General features: G+C 43.3%; 2 protein-coding genes across 6 annotated transcripts in view; both read right to left on the bottom strand.

Annotated features, from left to right (window-relative positions):
- LOC147628620 (uncharacterized) overlaps positions 1-3,161 on the bottom strand; it is a 30,650-nt gene extending 27,489 nt beyond the window's left edge. For 4 of the 5 annotated variants that reach the window (XM_086813808.1, XM_086813810.1, XM_086813809.1 and 1 more), the window contains exon 1: positions 2,813-3,158. In XM_086813808.1, the coding sequence (XP_086669934.1) occupies positions 2,813-3,126 (314 nt within the window). In that variant the 5' untranslated portion in view covers positions 3,127-3,158. Of the gene's footprint in view, positions 1-2,812 lie in introns of all 5 variants that reach the window. The other variant, XM_086813812.1, reaches the window with a different exon arrangement.
- Positions 3,162-11,285: 8,124 nt separating this feature from the next.
- LOC147628619 (uncharacterized) overlaps positions 11,286-25,838 on the bottom strand; it is a 144,451-nt gene continuing 129,898 nt past the window's right edge. Inside the window, exon 5 of the mRNA XM_086813075.1 lies at positions 11,286-11,355. Coding sequence (XP_086669201.1) covers positions 11,286-11,355 — 70 coding nt within the window. The remainder of the gene's footprint in view (positions 11,356-25,838) is intronic.

The following is a 25,838-nucleotide window of genomic DNA, read 5'->3' as shown; positions in this document are numbered from 1 at the left end:
CAAGTAATGTAAAGACCCCAGCCATCATGAGATTCATCCCCCTCGGCCACACGCGCGCGTCCGCCCACCATCCCTTTATGTGTAGCCAGCCTTAGAAACCCTGCCCTTCAGCATGCAAGTTTGAATGCTATTGGCACCATCAACTTGCTTATGTAGAGCTTGGGCCTTTCAAGTCCCTACTCACATTATGTAAGGCTATTGGATAAATGCAAGTGTTTAACAAAGAAATAATGATAGCAGAAGGCTTAAACATAGCAGCATTCCAAAAACCTACTATCTAGCGTCCAAACACTGCCTACCCAACCTCTTTCATGGGATCCCAATTGCATCTTAGTATACACTCAATGCCCACCTCTCAACATGTATCTCACGTCTATGTTTGGTGCACATTTGTATTATGTAAAGGCGCCCATTATGAGGAGAAGCCATTGGTGCACGTGTCATTGGTGGGAACCCCGGTTAGACGCTGATGGGGTCATTATTGTGACCATTGATGGTTAGGAGATGGTCAGGGGTTCAAGTGTTAGATGGGGGGAGGGGAAGGGGAAGGGGAAGGGAAGGGGCGGAGGGGGAGGGGGAGGGGGAGGGCAACGCCCCAGCTTGGGGGTCCCAAGGAGGCGAGCGGCCCCCTTGGCGGGGGTCTAGGAGCGGGACCGGCCCAATGGTATGGGTTCATTGTTAGTGGGCGACAGTCGGTTGGCTACATTTTGAGAGCAGTGACCGCGTCTATGCCACGTAACCGCCCACGATGTATATGCGCCTACCATACCATCTATATATGGCCATAGTTATCACAAGCTAAGGCATCCAATGCTTGTAAGTATCCACACCCTCCACACTTAGTACATCCTCCATCCAGAGTCTGTCTAGCTGACCATCTAAGCTCACGCACAGGTAGACAACACCATCACATTGTACGTATATCAGAAGTTTAAATTCTCTCCATTCTTTGTCTATTGCAGTGTCTATAGCACTTTGTTTTGCTATCTGTCTTTCTGTTGTGCTATATTCTTATATGGCAGTCCTTCGGACTCCTTCCCTAACAGAAGCTACTTATCCTAATCATATTGTGCAAGTGCATCACACTCTCCCCCATTAAGATTGTCCGAAGCTATACTTATTTCAAATGGGTACTGCACAAAGGAGTTGACAAACCCGAGTCGGCTCTGACCCAAGGCACCAGAATTTGGATGAAGCTTTGTGTCTTGTCTTGAAGCTAACATTGTGCCCTCGGCTTGTCAACACAAGGACTTACAAATGTATTGTTACATGCAAAAGCATTTACTTGATTAGCAGCAGGTACACATGATTGGGTCCCAATGTAACCCTCAAAAGGATCCCCCACCCAAAGGTGCATTTGCTTTTAATGTTGTATGAATGCAAAGGACTTACTGTAGGGCGGTAATAACTGATCTTGAGGAGTAACAGATGACTAGGGCAAACTTGCTTTTCCACCACATGAGCTGTAGGTATGTGCATTTTGCTCTAATGCACAGGTGGAGCAGGTGTAGACCTTCTGGCTGCTTGCATTAAGGGCTGAAAGCTGCTTCAGACAGATGTGTTTACCCCGTGTATGTGTGCAAGATGGCTGAGATGGTGCAGTGGGCTGATTGTGTATGCTTATATAGGGTAGGAAACTGGCCAACTTAGCTAGTAGAGCAGGCCAACCTGGACAGAGGGCTGGACACGGGAGTAAAATTACCTTTTGATGCTTTTCACATGGGCGCGGATTTTCCTCAAACACATGTGTGGGATTGCTACGTGTGCTGGAGCGAAAATAACATCCACATGAGAGAAAAAAGAATTCATACTGAGAACGGCCTCTGAGCTCCCCAACTACTGAGGCCTTCCTTCGCCCTGATCTGTGCACCCTCCTCTGCCCGGCTGTTACCCCTCTACTGCTCGCCTGCACCCCCTCTCCTGCCCACCTTCACCTCCCCCCCCCCCTAGACTGAAAAAAAGCACAAACTAGTCATGGTTCCCAACTATAGAGCATCCGTGTGTGCTCGACATTTACAGTATACCCTGTTCACAATATAGAACCACTTTTGCAGGATTCTAGCTGAAGCAAGGCTCTAGGAGGCCTAAGCTCTAATATTAAATTTAAGGGCAATGGCTAGATGCAAGTGTTTTAACACAGAAATAAAGACAGCTGAAGACTTCAACCCACAAGCATTCCAATATCTACTATATTCACCAGTGAGAAGACGCTCCAAAATACAAAAGGATACCCTCAACTATCAGTGAAAAGGTGACCAATTGCGAATGAAGCCCTGGTTGATGAAAACATCCTGATTCCTGTCCTTATCCTTATGAGCTCCTATGAATCACTTGACTGCTGATGAAGAAGGCACGGAGATTGATGACTGCAGCTGGGAAGGGGTTGGGGTGCTATTTAAAGGCCATCAAGCCCCCTTATGGCTGGTCGGCTGATGCACCTGCTGCCGAGCCTTCCCAGATTTGCCCAACTTGTCCGCAAGCTGTCCAGGCCTGTCCAGCACCCATCTACTGCTGCCTGGTGCCTGACCATTGCCCCACCTCTTTCCAACCTCCCCATCTCTGAGCTAGAATAAACCCCCATCCCTGACAGAGGCTGCTAAACCTAATCGTACTCTCATCCTTTGGTCATGCCATGACATCCTTACTTATTATTATTAAACCTGGTAGTGTTTGCTTGCTGGTTTAATGAACTTAAGAGACCATCATTATCATTGTATGTCACTTAGAGCAGGTGCCATGGCATCCCTAAATATGACCAGCACTTTCTATGATGAGCTTAAAGCGATAGATTTTGCGGTAATCAAGCACTTACTCTGAGACTATACGGATGGAGAGAGAGCGGCATTTCTCGGATGGGTCTGCGAAGCGCCTGAGGAGAGGCTTGGCGACAACATCTTCCACGAGATGGCGAAGATCTGGCGGTTGTAGGGCGCTTCTGATTTCCGTTTCTTTTCCGCTGCTGCTTTCCTCTGCTTCTCCGCTGCTGTTCTCTGCTTTTCCGCCGGGAAGAATGAGCATGCTTTCTATATTCTTGAGAGCTTCTAGGCGCTTTGATGCCAGTGGATCAACGAGGCCATTGATATATTTATCGATGGCAGGAGCGCCTGCATCGGCAGACCTCTCCATCGTGACTCGCTTGCCTTCAGAGTGATGGGACATTTATGCATCACCTACTAACTGCCTTTCGAAATGTTTTAGTACTCACGTTTCAGACCCGCCCGCCCGACAGTGTATAAAGTTGAGATGGCAACGCACACGGATGATGGCAGTGATCTATTCACTAGCAAGGACACTAAAAAGTACAAGTGGCAAGTAGGGCTAGAAATAATTCTAAACCTCTTACACTAGCTTGTTCTTCGCTAACTCGTTATTTCTATGTTGTTGTGCCATGTGAAAAGCCCTTCGACAAAGAGGTAAAGGGAAAGTCAGGCCAATGAACCAGCCTCATTTGCAAATGTGTATGAAAGGAGCCTCACATCAAGCGCTCATAGCAAGTAGGCAATCCTACTCTTCCATGTCATCTATCATGTGCCCAAGATAATTCCATGATTAGGATATCTATATCTCTACATTTGCCTATATATGTCCTTTGTGTAATGTGTTCGCGTTCATAGCAGGGTTGGTCAAGCACACTAAGAGGTGGCTCTTCTCTAGACAGTATGTTCGGAGTCCTCGATGCTCACGGCGCGCACACAACACACATACCAATAAATACTATGGAGCAAAACACAACACAAGCGACAAGCTTGCAAGAGAACAAGACTGCAAAAGGAACAAGAACACTTGCACTACTCCAAGAACATTGTTACATGTCCTTGACTGTACCGTGCACACTCAGCAGAGGTCACAATGAAGCCGACGACACATAGCTCACAAGTGACTACAGCACACCTAGGCTCAGGCTACAAAGTGGTATGAAGGATGTCCTTCGAGTCGAGTCGAGGGGACCATATATGCAGTCCAATAAATACTATGGAGCAAAACACAACACAAGCGACAAGCTTGCAAGAGAACAAGACTGCAAAAGGAACAAGAACACTTGCACTACTCCAAGAACATTGTTACATGTCCTTGACTGTACCGTGCACACTCAGCAGAGGTCACAATGAAGCCGATGACACATAGCTCACAAGTGACTACAGCACACCTAGGATCAGGCTACAAAGTGGTATGAAGGATGTCATTCGAGTCGAGTCGAGGGGACCATATATGCAGTCCGGCAAGATGCGGTGAAGTCGGTGGAGTAGGTGACATCTCCTATCTTTGGTAGATGCCCCGAGGTGGCAGCCTTTAATAGAATCTCATGTCTCTGGGAGATGCATGTTGGAGTGTCAGTCGGTGCCTTCAATGCCGACGCATGGTGCGCACACAGGACACGTACTAGTAGACACTATGGAGCGGAACAAAACACAAGCGACAAGATTACAAGAGAACAAGACTGCAAAAGGAACAAGAGCACTTGCACTACTTCAAGAACAGTGTTACATGTCCTTCATTGTACCGTGCACACTCAACAAAGGTCACAATAAAGACAACAACACACAGCTCAAGCTGATGACAAGTGACTACAGTACACCTAGGCTCAGGCTACAAAGTGGTATGAAGGATGAAGCATGAAGGATGTCCTTCAAGATGAGTCGAGGGACCATAAATGCATTCCGACAAGATGTGGTGAAGTCTGTGGAGTAGGTGGCATCTCTGATCTTTGGTAGATGCCTCGAGGTGGCAGCCTTTGGTAGAATCTCCTATTTTTGGGAGATGCATGTTGGAGTGTCAGTCGGTGCCTTTAATGTCGGTGCATGCACGCTCTTTGTGTCCGTTGTGGTGTGCCTCCGCTTCTGGATGGTCCACCGAATGCTCTGGGATGGTACTCTAGGTTGATGGTGTGGTCGTGTGACACTATTACGGTGGTCTGTCTGGTGTGGGCACCGTTGGTGGCTATAGGTCACCCCACCACTAGAGTGCTCATCGTCCTCAATGAGGAGATTAAAAAGAAATGGCCTCAGAGAAAAAGGGAGATGAGCATTCTGGTGGGGGTTTTTTTAATCCATTAGCGCACTCTTTGTTCATCAGATGTTGGAAAATCGGCAAGCACACACATCACCAATGTGAATCACATATGAATGTATGCACTGGGATATCATGAGATGTAAGCCCCTTAGCTTCTGACAAGTGATTAATAGCTTGTTTTAGATGTCAGCTTAGTAAAAGCCTTGCTAACCCACATCATACACCCATCTTCATCAGCTTTATATACTTCTTTTTGTCCTAATCAAAGGAGATCACAAAGAATTCATGATGCTTGAACCACTTTAGTAGACTTACACTACAAAGTCGTGTAGCTATCTATCTTCCTTGGTATGGCTACCCTGCCCATACATTGCCAAGGTCCTGCAGTGATTCTTGGCTCGATTCTAGATGGGTCCTCCCCAAGTTGGGGACTTGGATGGGCTCGTGGTACCATTGAGTTGCTCCAGTAGTGTAATGAGATATTCTCAGACACTGGGACTAATCTGAAGAAGATCAAAGAGGTTCATTGACATTGAGTAGATCCTCCAGGGAGAAAGTGGTTAGCAATGTGGGAGGGAGGGTATAGATGGTTTATCCGACACGGAGGATTGGTTGGAGGCCCTTGAAGGATTGCAAGAAGGACTAATCTATGACTGTGTAGGTGAGTGGAGAGGTGCTATCATCGGGCTCATCCCCCATTTTCTCTTTAGGCATGGCCTTCCTTTGTAATTGGGTGACCACTATGGTGGATCCTTATGAGTCATTGGTGTGGGTGTGATAGACGCACCAAGGGTGGGAGAGGAAGGGGGGAAAGTGGACGATGGATGTCCTATTGAGACTAAGTGGGTGGTAGGAGCTAGGAATATGAAGTCGGAGGAAGTGGATGCCCTCTGCTTGGGGCAATCCCGGGTATAATGATCCTTGATTCTGGAAAATGCCTGCAGGATAGAGCACCTTTAGGAAGGTGGTATTGGCTTTGGTAATGGCCATATTCCCCACATTTGTAGCAGAGGACGATGCGATTTCAGGGTTGGGGAGGATGAGTAGGATGGTTCATAGGGATTGTTGCCATAGTGGCTGTGCAAGAGGATTAGGAATGAGTGGTGGGAGATAGGTCACTCGAGGAGTAGGCTAGCAAGGGGGGGAGGTGTAGCAATGTGAAAGGTTTGTAGAACGACAAGGGCAAATGTAGCATAATAGGCTAGGTTGGGAGACAACAAGGTGGGGTGAGGAGTTTGTTGTTGATGAAGTTGACGGAACCCCTTGAGATAGTAACAGTCTTTGTCTTTATGTCTTCCTTTTTTGCATAAGGAGTAGTACCTCCTCTTTGGGCATTCTTAGACAATGTGTCTACGTGACTAGCATATAGCACACCATAGGCCCTTCTTGGACAGTGTGTCTACGTGACTAGCATATAGCACACCATAGGCCCTTCTTGGCTTCTTTCCGAGTCTTCATAATCCATGCTGGCCTTAATTTGTTTCTCGGAATCGAGATCCTCTACTTTAAAGGCACAAACCTCTTGAGGAACAACACTGGAAGACCTGCTCTTCAAACTCCCTTTTGAGTTGGAGCAAGGGGTACTTTCCTCAATCGGGGTTTTCTGGCTCACTTTAAGTGCCTCCAGCTGCAATTTTAGCTGATCCATTGAGTCATCTAGTGGTGGCACCCTTGGATTTATAGAGCCCACATCAAGCTCAAACATGAGTTGTGTATTTTCAAGTTGAGAGGCTAGCTCCTAGAATTCCAATAATGTAGTTGGTGGGGGCCAATCTCTTCGAAAATCTTCTATTTAGTGGACCTGGGTAAGGCCTGTGTCACCCACTAACACACCATGAAGTTGCCAAGGTAATTCAGTAGCCAAGCCACCAACATTGTGGTCTGTGTCATGAGTTCTGACACCCTCTTCGCTGGTAGAAATTGTAGCTTCCCTAGCTCCTAGAGAATGTGGTCCTTATTGTTACCAGGACAGAAGGTGCGGAGGAAGGTGTTCTTCAAGGTGGTCCAGTTTGCAGAGTGTCGGTTTTTGGAAATTGTCTAAACCACTTATCTATAGAGCCTTGAAGAGTGGGCAGAAAGAGTACCAAAAGAAGGCATCCTCCTGATCAAGGCCCCGACTCTTGCATGTGGAGATGAACCGCCCGATGTGGTCATCCACATCTTTAGTGGAAGAATCTTTGAAATTCGGTAGCTTGACATTGACTTGGCCCAGCACCGTGGAAAGGGGTTCTATGCTAGGAGGATTCGCTGGACCAGGAGGGTTGACTTGGCCTCCAACATTGTTACCAAGGGTGGGATTACCAAGGTTAGCTACCATAGGGAGAGGTGGAAGGGAATCCCTAGGTGGTACGTAACTGAACCTCTTCTTACTATGGCAGAGTATTGAGAGAGTACTCTTGGATGGGCTGACCTTACTACCATGAGAGCATGTATTGGGCATACAAAGAGGACACATGGATAAGGGTGAGCTAACATGACTCAAAGTTTCGAGAGTCCCACCCAGGCGTGTTAAAATTTAGTGTACCTATAGCAAGGTTGGTTTCCCGGCATACTAAGTGGTGGCTCTTCTTTGGATAGTATGTTCAGAGTCCTTGATGCTCATGGTGTGCACACAGCACACATACCATTAGATACTATGGAGAAAAACACAACACAAGCGACAAGATTGCAAGAGAACAAGTCTACAAAAGGAACAAGAACACTTGCACTACTCCAAGAACACTATTACATGTCCTTCACTGTACAGTGCACACTCAGCACAGAGGTCACAATGAAGACGACGTCACATAGCTCAAGTTGATAACAAGTGACTATAGCACACCTAGGATATGAAGGATGAAGCATGAAGGATGTCCTTTAGGATGAGTCGAGGGACCATATATGCAGTCCGAAAAGATGTGTGGTGAAGTTGGTGGAGTAGGTGGAATCTCCTATCTTTGGTAGATGCCCTGAGGTGGCAACCTTTGGGAGAATCTCCTATCACTAGGAGATGCCTATTGGAGTTTCAGTTGGTGCCTTCCATGCTAGTGCATGCACCGTTCTTTGTGTCCATTGTGGTGCGCCTCTACTTCCAGATGGTCGATTAAATGCTCTGGGGTGGTACTCTAGGTTGACTAACTGTTGTGGTGTGATGGCATTACACTGTTACAGTGTGGCGGTGTGACACTATTACGGTGGTCCGTCCAGTGTGGGCACCCTTGGTGACTACAACATTTTTGTCTAATATTGTTAAGTCACATTGCAAGCTACAAATAAGGAGGTTTCTAGGGAGGAGACAACTTCCATATCAGAGGGGAGTCGGGTCAAGAAAGGTAAAGTGAAGAAGGGCTATACTTATACTCATGGGATGGGGCAGGAGAGGAAATAATATTCTACTACCAAATGGGATATGGTATTTGGGAAAAATATGGATCCTCCTAACAATTTGCAGTGTTATAGGAAGATTAGAGTGACTCCTCTTCTCAACAAAGACTTGATTGGAGCACTGGCCTAGCTTCGAACAGTTACAAAAGGACATGCAAGATAAACAAAAATAGGCTTCTTCATTTGGTTATAAGGTCTTAGGTTAATGGTCCCTTGCATGTTGATCCAATGACTGTGAAAATGGGGGGTTGTCCTCAAATGTGAAAGGCCTTAAAGACAGAAGGAAGGTAGGGGCATTGTCGAGTCATGTAGGGGGAGAAAAACAATCCTATTCAGGCATTGCAACAATAGCATAACCTATATGGTAAAGGGACTATGAGGAAAATAAGGTTCAAGATATGGCTAATCTTCTATGGGGGGGGTTAAAAACAACTTCAACAGGGTGATGATCTAGAAGTCATCGCCAATCACCCAAATGGCAGGGCTTTAGTGTGTAGAAATTCGATGTGATGAACAAAGCCATTGGAGATGGAGGTGGGGGACTATACCAAGATTTGTCAAAAGGCATCTGAGCCATACACACTCCATAGTTGCAAAAAAGTTACTTTGTACTTAGCTTCACAGCTCAAAGTGGCCCACCGTTGGCTTCCTTGCCAAGATATACATGAATCACCAAGATGAAAGCAAAAGCCACTATAGTGGACACTCACGTGTCATAACATCCAACCCAATTGGAGTCATTCACCCATCATGGTTGTGCCTAAAAAGAATGGGAAATTGCAAGTATGTGTTGATCAAAAAAGGTCAATGCAATAACAAGACGACTTGCCGTATTAAAAACATATGTACTCAACCAAGTAGCTAGCAAGGAGCCATACAACTTCTTAGATGGGTATTCAAGATATAATCAAATTTCCATTGCTCTAGAGGATCAAGCTAAAATTGTTTTTGTTACAGAACACGGAGTTTACACTTATAGAGTTATGCCATTTGGCACCAGCCACATTCCAACGGCTTATAAAAACAGCCTTTAAAGATTTTCTAAGGATGTTTCTTGAAGCTTTCTTAGATGATCTCTACATTTAGTTATCATGGAAGGAGCATTTATAATCCTGTTTACAAAAGATATTTGAATGGTGCAGACTTTATCACCTATCTCTCAACCCATTCTTCAAATGCCAATTTTGGGTTAAACATGGAGCCATCTTAGGACATATAGTGTCCAAAAATTGGATTTCTATAGATAAGAGTAAAATCAAAATAATATTGGAACTACTCCCACCAACAAACTACAAGGGAATCCAAAGGTTTATGGGACATATAGGCTACTATAAGCAATTTATCCTCTTTTATGCTGATATTGCACGTCCCTTGTATGAGCTTCTCATTATATTCAAGTGGACAAAAGAATGTCAATAAGCCTATGATATGTTAAAGTAAGATTTGGCTAGCACTCCGATACTATAAGTACCAAACTAGGATGTTATCTTCTATGTGCATACTGATGCTTCTAACTTTGCAATTGGATACATCATAGCCCAGCTAGTTGAACATAAATTGAACTACCATATAAGGTTTGCCAGCCAACATTTATGTGAGGCTGAGATGAATTATACCACCACAAAGCATGAAGGTTTCGGAATGGTATATGCTGTAAAGAAATTCCAACATTATCTTTTAGCTAATATATTTGTTTTAAATTTTGATTATCATCAAGCCTTGCTATACCTTGTCAATAAACCTTGCTCCATAGGGAGAATCACTAGGTGGTTGTTGATTCTTCTCGAATTCGATTTCACAGTGGTGGTACGACCTAGCAAGAAGAATGTCATGGCTAATCTTCTATCTTGTGTACCTAATGGTGAAGCATCAACTGGAATAGATGATCATCTACCTAATGCTACACTGTTTAAAGTTGAGACTATACCAGAGTGAAGTGAGAAAATCGTTAACTTTCTAGCTAATGGTTTTCTAGAGGCAAAGAAGTTAAGGAAAGATATAGCAAGGAAGCTGATTAAAGAAGTAAACCTTTACTAATTGATTTGTTGGAACTCTATAGAAGAGGTAAAGATGACATATTTGTTAAAAGACATGGTGTGAGCTTAGATATTGAATTATAACCACGAAATAGAACTCACAAGGTATGCAAGTGCCCTCCATCTCACACATGGAGAGTATCACATTCATTATCACAAAGGTTGATCCAAGTCCTTTATATAACATGAGGACATTACAAGGTTCTATTCAATGAGTTCACCTGATGATAACAAAATTTCCTTCTCACACAAGAAGTGTCTAGAGTCACCAAGATACACACTAAGTAGATGAGAAGATGACCATGTTTCTTCCATCTCACACATGGAAAAGATGACTCTATCAGAGAGAGGACAGGATGGGTGAGTTACGACTGCAGAGCCACTTAAGGTGGCTTGGCGCACCCATGTAGCTATGGCAGCCCACATTCTACCATGATATATGGTGTATTATGGTGCATTTCCCCATCATCATGTGATTCTAATCTATTTTGCATAGAAGTTATATGCAAAGTTTGTGTTGGGGCTCGAGGTAGATTATCACGATTGTCAACCCGGGACTGGCCATGTAGTAGGCCAGCTTTAGGACTAGGACAGGAGGCCTGGTGAGCAGGCTAGGCATCTCCCACCTGCACACTTAGGACACCTCGTGGATTGGAGATACTACCATTTGCCACAGTGCATGAGAGCTAGGTTTGTAGATCAATGGTCACCAAGTCCATCATGCTACAAAGTCTATTCAACACGCCATGGCTCTCTTATATCGAAACCGACCACAAGCACCATATTCTCCCAAACTCTTCAATTATCATGTTTATTTCTACGTTGGAGAGTTATCCACCTATATTTTATCTTGTTTGTGTAAGGCCCCGCACAGTTTCACACCCAAGCTTCTACTTCAGGCCATGCTGAGGAGAGATCTGGGGCAACATCACCTTTACCAGCACCCCTAGCCATGTAAGAACATTGTTTAAATTATTTTTCCATTGCTCAAGTAAACTTTCTTATATTTGTCTTAATATTAATCACTTTCACTTTTCAAAATGCCAATTTAGATGAGCTTCGTCAATTGTCACAGCTTACTTTGGAGTTGCAGGAGTGGGACCACTCGATTAAACACTAGAGACAGTTAGTTTGTGAGGTGGACGTGGATAGATGGATTGCATAATACTGCACATAGCACTACATGAGGGAGTGGACCAGACTTGGTAGAGATAAAGCTTGCCATCGTGTGATGCCAAGCATTGCTATCTATCCCCTTTTACCAGACTCTTTGGCTGTTGCGAGACCATGTGCGGACACTGTTACTTCAGTTTATGGAGTTTGCCTCGGTGAGTTTGACACTTAGTGGTGGTACACATTAGGGTGCCACCACTAGTTTCATCTTTGCGGGGACTTGTCCACTCACATGGCAATGACTGCTAGGTGTGCGACTTATCGGTGTAATGTAGAGTTTGGCCTATATCACCTTTGGGGGATAGACAACTTATACCAATGACTTGTACCCAAGGTCAGCAACAATCACTGTGGATCTTGTCTCACGGAGACCCATCGGTAGCACTGATCACAACGGTAAGCTATCCTAGATATCATGGTAGATGATGGATATTTGTTGAGGATATGCCTGAGGATTTTGAGACTCTTATAGAGATGGATATATCACCAGAGGAGGAGGAGGCATAGAGAGTATGATGGGCCTTGTATTGATGATTTTATTTTACAGGCTTGATAGGTTGCTTTATTCACCCCAGTTGGAGCAGGGAGTTTGGTGGACCAAGGTCTTGAGGCACGTATCAAGTCGGTGGAGAGTCTACACATTGCCATTTTGCTTCTCGCATGTACGTTGACCTTCGCTTATGGGGGAGATGAGGCATGAGCATAAGGCAATGCGATTGACGAGAAGCTTAGTGATGCATCATGTTGTTGCTACACATGGTGAGTCTTCAACCATGGCAAAGGAGCATCTTACTCAGAGGACCAGTGCAGAGAGCGGGTTGTACAGGAGCTAAAGAGAAGACATCCGGCATGACATCCTAGATCTTATTAGGTCCTCTCAGATGAGGATTACCATCATGTAGATGTATATCCGATCATGCTTTTGTATCGACCAATCCCCTAACAGGCAATTTGTATCTATGACCTTATGTTTCTATGTATGACATCCACCAATTGTATCACATTTTGTTTTATATATTGGACTATGCTTTTGTGATTTTGTATTTTTATAAAGTTTGTACATGTAAGGTGCCATGCTATTTTTTGCATAGGAGATCTCTTGAGCACTATGCAAAAATATAGCGGGTGGAAACACACCGTCCCACCCATCTGGCATCCGATGGTGGTGAAACTTTGTGAGTATAGGGATAGCAGTCCCATGGATCCACTCACAAAGTTTCACCCACATCAGAAGCCATATGATAATGATGCCCCACCCAAACCTTCTATTTTTGCCTCTTTTTTGCATAGGGGACCCCTTGGGCACTATGCAAAAAATAACGGGTGGCAGCACTGTTGAGATATCAAGCTCAACTATTGCTACGGCAGACATTGATGACCCTCCTAGGTGATAGCTTCTACATCTACACCACTGGCATGGTTTTTGAGATTATGGGTGATATGCGGCCAGTGGGATGACAGGCTGTGTGACAGCCATTTTGGATTACTAAAGACTGGCATAGGTATAGCACCAGCTCATTTAGTCGGGTTCACATTATGGACCGACCCTTGTATGTTGTAGTAGTTGAGTACTAACCCATATAGTGTGTACTCTTATCTTTATGTTATGTTGGTTGAGTAGAGAAGAAGAATATAGAAGAAAATTCAGCTATCCATCTCTCTTTTATGTCTTGTTCTCTCTTGTGTGTGTGTGTTTGCTTGCTAGGGTTTCTCTCCCCCACATTCTCTTTATGGTATCAGAGCTTGGTTCATGTGAGAGCTAAGGAGGCAAGCAAGAGGCAAGAACAAGTAAGGAAGGAAGCGGTACTACACGGGTAAGAGCACCATCATCTTTTTCCCCTTCTTGGTTTAGGTACAACACTCCCTCAGTAGCTCTGGGAGCTACACATCTCCGATTGAGGAGTTGTCTTTGCAGGAGCGGAGCTACAGGGCAAGTATACTGTCCTATTAGACTTTATATTTTCAGCCAGATTCACGTTTCGGGCGCATTACGGGTCCCATTTTGTCACTGCATGTTATTTTTGGTAATTTTCTGGAAGTTCTGGTGGTAGAGAATTGTTTCTGCTCGAAATCTAGTTATTGCAGTGTCTCGGGGGGTTCACCTCAAAAAAATTTAGTGTACCATGCGCGATCAAAAGGAGAGGTATTTTAATTCAAATTTTGGAAAAATTTTAACAGGATTACACAGGAGGGGTATTTTAATTCAACTTCAAAAAAAAAATCCGTTAGTTCATAAGTAAAGAGGGGTGGTTTTATTGGGGGAAAAATTTTAGTTAAGGGGTTTTTTTAAATGCCTCTTGAATGCACATGATACATATGATTTTTTAGAAGTGCACCCCCCCGAGTGTAGTGTGCAGTAGTGCATTTTGGAAGTGCAGACAGGGTCTGCACATGTATTGTTGATACTGGGTGTATGTACATGTACTCTGGTCACATTTGGTGACACACAGGCTTTGCTGAAGTACCGCTGCTGCTGTAACAATTACAGGAGATACTGCTATATTACAGGTTGCATACAAAAGTTGTCTGTTTGTAGGTTATTTTATTGCTACAAGAAAACATGTCTGATAGAATTAATCAGATTGTTAGTGAGAAGCTAGATAAGAATAACTTCCATGCCTGGAAGTTCAAAACGACCAATTTGCTAATGGGTAAAGGATTTCAAGATTACGTAGAAGGAGACAATGAGGAGCCTCCAGAGTTATCTAAGGATAATGCCACTCCTACAGATATAAAGGCATTCAAGGATTAGAATCAGGGTGCAAGAAAATTCATGTACTGGCTTTCAACTAGTGTCACAGACACTATGATAGGACACATACAGGATGCAAACACTCCAGCAGTTTTGTAGAATCAGGTTCAGATATTCCAAACTAACATAAAGGCAAGGAAGTTATAGTTAAAGCAAGAGTTTCATACTGTGGAAAAGAAAAGCATGTCCATCAATGAATATGCCTTAAAGATCAAGGGCATTGTTGAATCCCTTGGGTCTATTAATGTATCAGTGGAGGATGATGATTTGGTGAGTGTCTGTTTGAATGGGCTTGGCAAAGAGTACAAGCCATTTAAGACCTCCATTGCAGTTAGGGAGAATATTCCTAACTTTCGGGACTTGATATCTATGCTGATCATAGAAGAAAATTCTTTAGGTGAGGATTCTTCTTCACAAAGCAAGAACATATCGAAACATGCCTTCTACTCTAATTCAGGTAGAGGCAAAGGTAGAGGTTGTGGTTGAGGCCAAGGTGGTGGCCGACAAGGAAATTAGAATTCTGAACAACAATAGTCCAATGATTCACATCAGCAATCATACATAGGTGGAAGAGACCAGTCTAGAGGGAGGGGGAGCCAAAGAGACCAAGGTGGTTGGCAAAGAAATCAAAATGCAAATAGCATAGAGTGCTATTACTGTGGCAAACCAGGACACATGGCAAAGGACTACTAAAAAAAGCAAAATGACATTAAAAGTGGAAAGTTACAGTAAGACAACTATGCATCATCTAGCAAACATGGAGGTGATGACAGAAGTGAGCAGCTGTTTGTGATGCAGCACATGCTTAGTTCCATAACAGGGGATGTGTTAGGATCTCAAGATATATGGTATGTGGATTTTGGTGCCTCTAAACACATGACCAGTCATGCTGAGTGGTTTAGAGATATGTAGAAAATGGAAAAATGAGGTTATGTAGTAGAAACAGGTGATGATACTGCGCATCCCATTGCGCATGTTGGTAAAGTGCCATTGTCTATGTGCAGGATGGCAAAATGAAGTACTTGGCTGATGTACTTTATGTTCCAAATATTACAAAGAACTTGGTTTGGACAGATGGTTGAGCAGGGTCTACAAGTGAGGTTTAATCCTCAAGGATGTTTTGTGGAAGACTTCAAAAATAAGTGTCGCTTAGTTGCAAAGGGTAACAGAAATGGCAGGATGTTTACTTTGGATGTGAACATGCCTGAGATAAAGGCATCCATGTTTGCGCATGGAACAAGTGTCATTACAGATATTTACATATGGCACAAGCGCATTGGTCATGTGAATGTACAGTAATTGAAGTCTATGCATAAGGTATGTGAAGCATGTGAACTTGGTAAGTAGGCCAAACATGCTTTCCCACATGAAAAGCATGTCAATGCAAGGCCATTGGATATCATACATTCAGATGTATGGGGACCGACCAAGACTGCAACAATTGCAGGTTGCAGGTACTATGTTACATTCGTTAAAGCGACCACACTAGGAAAGTGTGAGAAAAGTGAGGTGTTTGCTCACTTTCAGAGATTTAAAGCCTTGGTCGAGAAGGAAAAACACATGCAAATAAAATGCCTAAGATTAGATAGTGGGGATGAATATTTCTCCAATGAGTTGAGCGATTTCTTGAGAAAGCAAGGAATCAAGAGGAGGCAGTTTACGTGCATGTACAGTCCATGATAGAATGGTGTTGCAGAAAGGAAAAATAAGCACATTGCAGAAGTGGCACATTCCTTGATGGCTGAAAAGAATATGCCACATTACTTTTGGGCAGAAGCAGTAGAGCAACTGCTGTGTACATTACGAATAGGACACTCACTGTAGCTTTTCATGGTATGACTCCTGAACAGAAGTTTACAGGCATAAGACCGGATGTGTCTCACTTGAAAGTGTTTAGGTATATTACATATGTACATATTCCTCATGAAGTGAGAACAAAGTTAGATCCAAAGGCAGAGAAATGCATCTTCATTGGTTATGCTATGGAGCAAAAAGGTTATAGATGCTATAACCCTACCACTCGTGAGATGCGAATATGCAGAGATGTTGTCTTCGATGAGATGAGTAGCTGGTATGCACCAGTAGTGAAGGTAACAGAAGATGCAAATGTAAGAAGTGTTGATGTTGCACCACATGTAGAGAGCAGCAATTGTTCCACGGGAACACGGATTATGGAAGGAGGCCGGAGGCCGGAAGCAATTAACACGAGAGAGCGGGATTGTAGCCATGGGAACATAAAGATGCACATAATTTTTTCATATTCTTGTGCCGAAGTGCAATGTAAATCGTTTTAGGCCAATGTGGGTTCTAAATGAGAGTTCTAAGTGTATTAAGCAAGGCTCACTTATGGGGTTGTCCGCCCATGTGTGAAAGAGGCCTAGGGTTAGGGTTAGTGACATCTCTACAAAAGAGATGTTAGCTAAAGAAAGTGGACGTTTTTGCCATTCTCATAAGCTATTGAGTGAAGCTCTTGAGCTCTCAAGCTATGGCAGCTCTCTAACTCTCTCTCTATTGTACTCTAATGAGCATCAAGCTCCAATGAGTATAGCTCCACTTCTTTCTCTTAATCTGTGTTAGCATCATTGAAGTAGATTAATCTATGATTAGTTGAATGCTTCTTTCTTTTTCTTGTGTATGTTGCATGCTTGTAGTGTGTGTGTGTAGTCTCCATTGATGCAAGCTCTTGTCCACTTCATTGGCAATGAGTTATTCATGGATAGACTCTCTCTATGAGCTTATGGTTTTGTGAATGTTACATTCTCTGCTTGCTTAAGCTTGTGGGTTAGTAGATGCACGCTTATGGGTTTGCAGGCATTAGGGAAAGCTAAGATTTAATCAATGTTTGAATGGGATTAAGAGAGGGATTAAGAGATTGCTATGCATTGCTTGTTCTCTTGATTAGTGTAGTGGATTTAAGGGATTGAGAGATTGATTGAGGTGTTGAATGGTTCAATTGTCAAGTGGTGGTTTGTGTATGTGAACTCTCCCTCATGGAATAAGCCTTCATGCACTAATCGGGTCGAGTCCTCGGATTGACATTGTGTTTCTTAACACATTTGTTGATCGACAGTACTCTATGAGCACTATATTTCCCGGTAGAGAGAACCGCTCTACAATTGCGCCGCTGCCGGGAAGCGAGTGCCTACATTAGTTGAGCACCATACACACACTACCACTCTTTGTTAAGCTCCAATCGGTTGCAAAACTGTTGGATAGGAGAGCAGGCTTTGGGACTAATTTTGGTACTTATTTAAGACTAATCTGTTGTTAAATTCTCTTTATTTGTCTTGCAATTTGAGGGCGATTGGCTGGCTACGCTTCTCCTTTGAGGTCAGGACAAGGATTCAACACACGGGAAGGATTGGAGGTATAAACCTGCAAATTTCAATTTGTGTGCAAAAGAGAGAGGCCTGTTTTTGCATTTTCGTCATTCTGTTTGAGGAAAATTTTTACAGTTTCAATTTTCTGCATGTTCGTTTTATTTTCTGTTCTTAGCTTAGTTTAGTTTTCTGCATCTTTAATTTTGTGCATTTTAGTTCTCTGTTAAACCTACACTTGTAAAGAAACTGAAATCCGTACACACACATGAAGATTGAACATTTCGAATTTGCTGCAAATCGCATAGCGGCACATGCATTGAGTTCCCTGCACATGTATTGAATTCGCTGTAAATCTCACAGCTGCACACACATTGAGTTCACTGCACACGCACTTCAAAAAAGAAAAAAAAATAATAAAAAAGGAAGGCGGTTGTGACCCACACACCGCACCATAAAGACCGCCACCGCACCGGATAAGGGGTCAAAAAAAGTCTGGAAAATTTTTCATTTTCTGCCACAAAAATTTGGGAGGTTATTTAACTTTTCAAGAGGAGTTAGAAAACACCCATCGTCGAAATTTCGGTCCCGGAACCATTTTCCCATAGTGAGTCAGTATGGGAAACTGGTAAATTTTAGGCGATTTTTGATCCAAAAAAATACGCTATTTTTTTGGCCTAATGTGTTCGAGGGGGTTCAAAATGGGTTCTGGCAAAGTTTGAGCCAACTTGAAATTTTTAAGATTTTTTGAAAAAAAATTTTAATTTTTTTATAAAAAAAACCCTTAAAATTTGACCTTATGCACTTGCGGTCGGGACGTCATATAGACACTGCCATAGGGTCTAGGGCACCTTCTAGAGTACCTACGTAGGAAAGTGGGACCCAATCGGTAGGTAATTTGGTAGATATTGCTGAAACATCTTCCGAATCCCAATCTGATACCCTTTCCAGGACAACTAGCTCATTGTCTATGGACAATCTAGGGTCGTCAAATAGTCATCCCTTAGCTCCAAATAGGACACCCACAAGATCTTTTAATCCATTTGAAGCCGACACCATGGGGTTACCACTCAATGTGAGACTTCAATATGTCTACACGAATGCTCAAGGAGCTGAGATCTTTAGGGATCCACAACAACGGTATCTTGTTAAGATCGCAGACTTTTTCTCAGAGCTTGATAGAGCACCTCTAGTCAATGACCAGGGTAACATGTACATGGGTGGAGATGGTGTTCGCTACGAAGTTACCTATCATCCAGAGAATGTAGACAAATTAGGAGAGCTCTCTAAGAGTGAGTTCCTAGATTTATTAAAGCCTTCTGGAGCAAGGGAGTCTAGAAATGATTGGCTCATTGAGCCAGACATGCCTGGACCATCCAATGCCCAGTCCTCAAAGCCATCCATAGATGATTTACTTTGTGTAGATCTAAATTTGGAAAGGGACAGGAAAGGCACAGGAAAGGCAAGAGCAAAATGGATCAGGGGGCTGAGAACCAATGGGAGTTTGTACGACAAATTCCAGTGACAAAGGTCTTTCAGGATGACCCACTTCAATAGGTCTATAAGGACTCTTTAGAAGGATATTATGCCACAACTAGATTGCCAGAGCTAGATCTTCCTTTAGCACTTGTGGTGGTAGTCGAGAAGCTTGCATCGAGAAGCTTGCAGGACACAAGAACCGAATCATTGATAAATGGGCCAATGAATACCGAACCTTAGATTGGAAGGAAATTCGTAAGCTCACGTGGAGAGGACAACCATTATTCATGGAAGTGTTCTCAACTAATACAACTAAACCAGGAGAGACAACCTTTCTTGGAGAAACTGTTGCTCCTTCCCTAAGAGAGTTCACTAGAGAGGGACCCTCAACATCAAAATGGACCACTGCAAGTAGCCCAACTCTAGCACCAAGATATTATCCTACACCAAAAGTGCGACCACAGATCACACCACAACAACGTTTCTCTCACTATGACAATCGGAGGGTAGGGGAGCCAACTCGGCCTCCCATAAATGCACCTCCTGAAATGCGGGTAACAAGATCTTTGGAGGGGGTTGGTGAGGCAGGTAATAGGGGACCCACACCAATTTGGGATGCATGTGGACCATCTTACCAAAGAGAGGAACAGTTCCCACTGAGAGTGAGAGGCCGTAGGCCCTATGATGAGTATTCAAGACAAGTAAGGCCATCAACTCTTCAGAAACTGGTAAAGAAGTACGAAGGGTTGGGAGATCCATATGACCATGTAGCAGCATTTAGGCAAGCAGTTCGAGCTGAGCAAGTGACTGACAAGCATATGCAAATTGAAGGATTTGGGCTCACTCTTGAGGGAAAGGCCCTTGCTTGGTTTCAGGCACTAGAGGCTTCAAACAAATCTTTTTTACGAGTTTTGAAAGAGAGATTCATTGCTGCTTTTTCCTTGATGGGGATTCAGCATGACACAGTAGCAAACATCTACTCTTTCAAGCAAGGCGAGACTGAGAGTGTTAGAGACTGTGTAAATAGGATGAAGCAGTACATTAATCGTTGCCCAGAAGATGAGAAGCCCACCCAGAGTCGATTAATTTCTCTCTTCTTATTAAAAGGACTTAAAAATTCAACACTTCACACACATCTCTATGCAAAGAAGCATACAAATTTCAATGAGTGTTGCCATGATGCTATGGATTTCACAGATAACTTCAAATTCCAAGATGGTTCTGGCCCTGAGATGCAACCTAGGGATCAGTGGGGTGATGACCAAAGTTCAGGGTCTAGCGCACTAGTAAATCCAGACCAGATAGCTAACCTAGTACTAAGGAGATTGGGACAAACCTATCGCCCACGCATGCAGCCACAACAACAGCAGCACAGCGAATGAGGAGTGTACTTCCTACAGGTCCTCATCTTTGTGGAGCATGTGGCGGTAACCATAAAATCGAAGAATGTAATACCTTTTCTCCTCTAGTCATAAACCAACCCACAAAGAAGTGGTGCCAGGCCTATGCTTGGAATTATACCCACACCACACAGGAATGTACTCACATTGCAAGAATGAGACAGGAGCGTGAGTAGCAAAGGGGTGCAGTGGCTCCACAAATGCATCAACAGTATACTAATTTTGAACGTAAGCCACCGATGGCACAAGAGCAAGCACGACCTGTACTTGGAGCTCAACCTCCTGCTCCTGGGACTGCTCTTGTGAGGTTTGTTGACTACGACAATTCAAATATGTGTAGAGACTTGGTAAACCCAAGCTATGTGGAGGAGGAATATGCATCATATTCATCCAAGGAAAATCTCTTTGAAAGTACCGCATATCCAAGCCAAGCACTGGCTAGAGCCTCAACTAGGGGAACAAAATTCTTTGATGTTGCTAGGCGGCTACCAACCTAGGACTCCAGGCCCCTCAGGTCAATGGCAGCAAAGGAAAGTAGAAGCCAAACTAATGGGCCCCTGTTATGAGTGCGGAGAACCCCATTGAACTCGTGATTGTCCACATCGCCCAAGGCAAGCAGCTCGATCCAATACAACAGTACCACAGTTTCCACCAATTGAAAGATATTGTCTAGGGTGTTGTGTAGAACACTTTCCAAAGGATTGTTTGTTGAAACCACATGAGGAAGGCACCTCTCAAAAGGTCTCACTCCACTTTGTAGGGGCAGTTCCATCGCCACCTTCATCAGAGAATGAGGATGTCGTGCCACTTAGAGTCATGACTAGATCACAGACACGAAATGCCGAAATGTAGACTGATGAGACACCTCGAACTAGGGATGCAAAGGCAAATCTAGTGGACAAGACCCTACGTTCTAATAGAAAAAGGACCACTAGGAGGAAAAAGAACCGCAACAAGCAAACTAAGAGTGCATCCAGTAGTTCTCAAGAAGTCTCTAAACAAAACATGAGGGATCAAGCTTTTACATCCCAAGAAGTGCATGAGGAGCATCAACCTCAACCTAGCCCTAGCGCTAAACAAGATGAGGCTAGTACAACCGAGGATAGTTCTGGGGGTTCTGTTTTTGTGGATAAGGTGAACGAGACTCTAGATGCCATCATTGATGCTCATAGAAGTCGCATTGCAGCTTTATATTGATGCTAACGAGGACATGGCAAATGAGATGTGGGCAGCAGTTCATGAGAAAGTTAATGAAAATATGTCCTCTATTATCTCACCTCCATTCTCTGAGGTGGATTTTACCAGGGGCACAGAAAACAACTTTAGACGCCCAAGCATCCAGGAGGAAGTTCAAACAATTGTTTCTCCTAGAAGTAAGCATACAATGAAAACCTTACCATCTTATTTGGGAGAATATGAGAACTGTTCTCAAACCTTGAGGATACCCTCCATGCATAGAAGGTTGACAAAGGAGATGGATATGGGAATCGTGCAAGCTATTTTGTCAGCACCAGTGGCTTGTACCATACCTTTGCTTGATTTGATAAAGCTTCGTCCAGAATTGTGGAATGATATTGCCACATATTTGTCAGAGCAGGTATTGCTACAAAAGGGTCATCATCATTGTACTATACACCCTGAGACAAAGCATGTTATGCTAGTTCCTACTATCAACAAATTAGGAAAATTTTGTGAGGACGATCAGGGAAATGCTACCCTCCCATTAGAAGTGCGAAAAGTAGCTTCAACTGCAATACTTGATAGTGGTGCAGGAGTGGGCATTGTGACAAGGTCCATTTGGGAAAAGTGGGGCAAACCAGCTATTAGGAGTACCAGGATGCGCTTGCAGCTAGCAGATGGAAGCTTAGAACATCCCATTGGGCTGCTAGAGAACATATTGGTCACCACATGTGGGATTGAATATGAGCACACATTTGCAGTAGTGGATTTTGGAAAGCATCCAAACTATGAAGTGATGTTGGGTAGACCATTCATGCGACAATTTCAAATGATTAAAGATTGGGGATACAATTATTTGTACCTCCGACATGATTCTGTCATCACAAGGGTCAACCTAAAGAATCACTCATATCGTGATGTAACAAGGTCTCCAATAGATGAGTTTGATTCTGCTTCATCTGAGGGCTCAAGAGTTACATTGTCAGATGGGCGAGAAGATCTGTGGATGTGTGGAGCCTCATGTAGGGATTTCAATAATGAGAGACTTAAGGGTAATCGAAGTGTATCAGATGAGGCATACATTCCACAACCCTTCCCTGAGCACTTAATTGATCCACTAGAATGGAGTCATGTCCTTGCAACATTATCGACATGTGCTTTACCTAAGCCAATTCAATTTTGTGACTCAGATGGATATGACATTATTCCTATACGAATGGTACAACCACATGACCTTCTAGATGATTTGTACTATGGGGATGCATCCACAATAGCACTGCATGTTGAGGAAGTCTCAGTGGAGGATTTAACACTCAAATTTACTAATGATGCTGATAAGGAAGATGGATGGGACTCTGATTTGGATGATGATGTGATAATCCCCAAGGAAGAGCTAGGAAAGGCATGCCTACTCTTGAGAGGAAGGGAGGTTTAAGTAGAGATCCCTCGAAGCCGACCTAAACGTAAATGCTGTAAGAGCCATAAGAGAATCCGTAAACAAGATGAGAGGGAACGATGTGAGAGAATACAAAAAGAAGACGAAGAGTTTAAGAATGAACACTCTCGACCACCACCTCACTTCTTAGGAAAGAATGGATATCTATACTATGTCCAAGCACAAGATAGTATCAAAGACCAAGTAAAACGATCAGATGGATTCCAACCAGGACAAAAGCTAAAAACTGTTAGCAAAAATCGTAAAAAAACGAAGAAACCAAAACCAAAACTCAAGTCTCAAACCGATTCAAAAGAGACTGTCGGAAGTGTAAAGATAACGATTGAACAAAAAAATCTGATGCAAGATTGCAAAAGAGAGCTCAAAACCGCATGGTCTTCAATTAGTGATGACTCAAGTGGACAAGAACAAGGTCTCAATGTTCCCCCCAAATTCACACAGTACACTCTTCAAGATCGGAAGATCAACAGCCTATGCGACAAAAGCCAAGCGTGCCAGGGGTTTCATATGATGGTCCAGAAGATGCAAAAAAAATTGATATCGCTAAGCCAAGAGAAGAGCCTCGCTATGTGTGGATTGCCACAGACTTGTCCTTAGATGAGGAGAAGTTATCAATTCAAACAATAAAGGAGTATCGCGATGTTTCTGCTTGGAGTTATAAAGACCTCAAAGGAGTTGATCCAAGCATATGTCAGCATACAATTCCATTGCGAGAGGATGCAAAGCCTTCCAAGCAACGTCCTTATACTTACAATGAGAATTTTGCACGAAAGATAAAAGAAGAAATAGACAAGCTCTTAGAGGCAGAATTTATCTATGAGATTGAACACACTGAATGGGTCTCCCCTATTGTAGTGGTGCCCAAGAAAAATGGAAAACTTCGAGTATGTGTAAACCTCAAGAAGGTAATGTTAAAATTTGAGCATAATGATGAGCTATGGTGGATCATACACTAGAATCAACATCATTAATAAAGTGATTAAAAAATAATTAAGATGTAATTAGTGAATAATTAGCAAATAGATTAATGTAGGCATGGATACTCAAAAACCAGCAAATTCTCATTAGGGCTATGCCTCAATTTATAGAGTTTACATCAAGCATCTAATCCCATTGATTTCTCCATGATTCACTCCCAGAATATCTCCACCTTTTGCTTGATTCTCTCCACCTCTTCTCTTTTCCCTGAATATCTCCCAGAATATCTCCACACTCCTAAATTCTCTCATGCTACCCTTTATTCTCTCCCAGTAGATTCTTCTCACCTTTTCACAGGTTCTTTCACAATTACATCTCCTCTTTTACAGCCTCTATCCAAGAGCTTGTTCCCACACACACCCTATTCACTTGTATTTTCAACACCTCCCCTCAAGTGAATAATCCTAGTACAACTAGACCCTATACCAAGTTTGCCTCCCTTTACTTGGCAGTCCGCGACCAGTGTCTACTCCTCCCCTCAAGTTATCTCAGCACACCTGGACCCTATATCAAGTTTCTCTCTTACTTGATAGCCTGCGACCAGTGCCTCGAGTCTCTAAACTCATAGTCCTTGACACTCTCTTCTCTATATGTCCAAGGCTTACTATAGTTGCCTGCGACCTTGACTAAAGTGCTCACACATACATCTACCACGTGGCCTACATTATCGGTGGCTCAGAGGTGGTTTTACTTTATTGGGGCAGGTTACATTGGGTTGTGGGGTCTCTCTCTCTCTCTCTCTCTCTCTCTCTCTCAGAGATTTTCACACGGCTCCTCACTCTTTGGAGCCTCACATCTTCTCTTCTCTTCAGTCTTCTTGTCGTGGCAGCTTCTCTCCATGCGTCCGTCTCTTCTTTCAGTCTTCTTGGGGCAGCTTCTCTTCTTGTGGCAGCTTCTCCTCTCGTGTCCATGTCTTCCTTTAGATCTTCTTCTCGGTGTGGATCCTCTTGTTGGCAAGAGATATTCTTCTTCTTTCATGGCTGGGGCCATGAGCTCGTCCGTCAGGTCATTTTGCTCCATGTGAGCAACATGTTTCAATGTTTTGCTGACAGTTCCTTTGGGCTTTTTATGTTTATTTTGTATCATTATGCAATGCAAACCCAAATTTATGCGGGAGGTCTTACCTCTTGCCTTATTCTGGACAAGGGCAGTGTCTGTTCCCATTTTTACATTGATGCCATGTGCCCAATACATAATGTGTATAGCATTCATTCTCATGCACATTCCAAATGCAACTCTGGCTGTGAATAATCTTGAATTTGAGTGAGATTTACAGGCATTAACCAAGGGTTAAATGCAAAATGATGATTTTCACAATTTTATCAGCACAATTTTACCAAAAATTACATTAAATTAAGGGTAACCAATTTGTACGGGATGGTTGGAGTATCAAACCAACTCCGATTTGAAATCTGAAGTTATAGGGATCTGTATCAGATACCTAATGGTTAATTTGAACCCTCAATTGCACCAAAATACAATGATTAGCACTGATTAATCACTGATTAGCAAATTAATGCTCTGGTTTGTATGCAAAAAACAGAGTATGCGGGGAGTCCAGATCTGGTGCCTTCCACTTCAAATGAGCTCAAATGCTTTCAAAGACTGGAAGGATTGTGAGGTGGTTTGTCATCCTTCTTGAGTTTGATTTTGAAGTGGCAGTCCGAAAAGGAACAACTCATCTAAGGGCAAATC

Source organism: Cibotium barometz, chromosome 19 (assembly GCF_041138505.1).
Source record: "Cibotium barometz isolate CiBa-2024 chromosome 19, ASM4113850v1, whole genome shotgun sequence".
NCBI classification, from domain to species: domain Eukaryota; kingdom Viridiplantae; phylum Streptophyta; class Polypodiopsida; order Cyatheales; family Cibotiaceae; genus Cibotium; species Cibotium barometz.
Note: the sequence above shows the minus strand (reverse complement) of the source record. Positions and strands in the feature narration are given on the sequence as shown.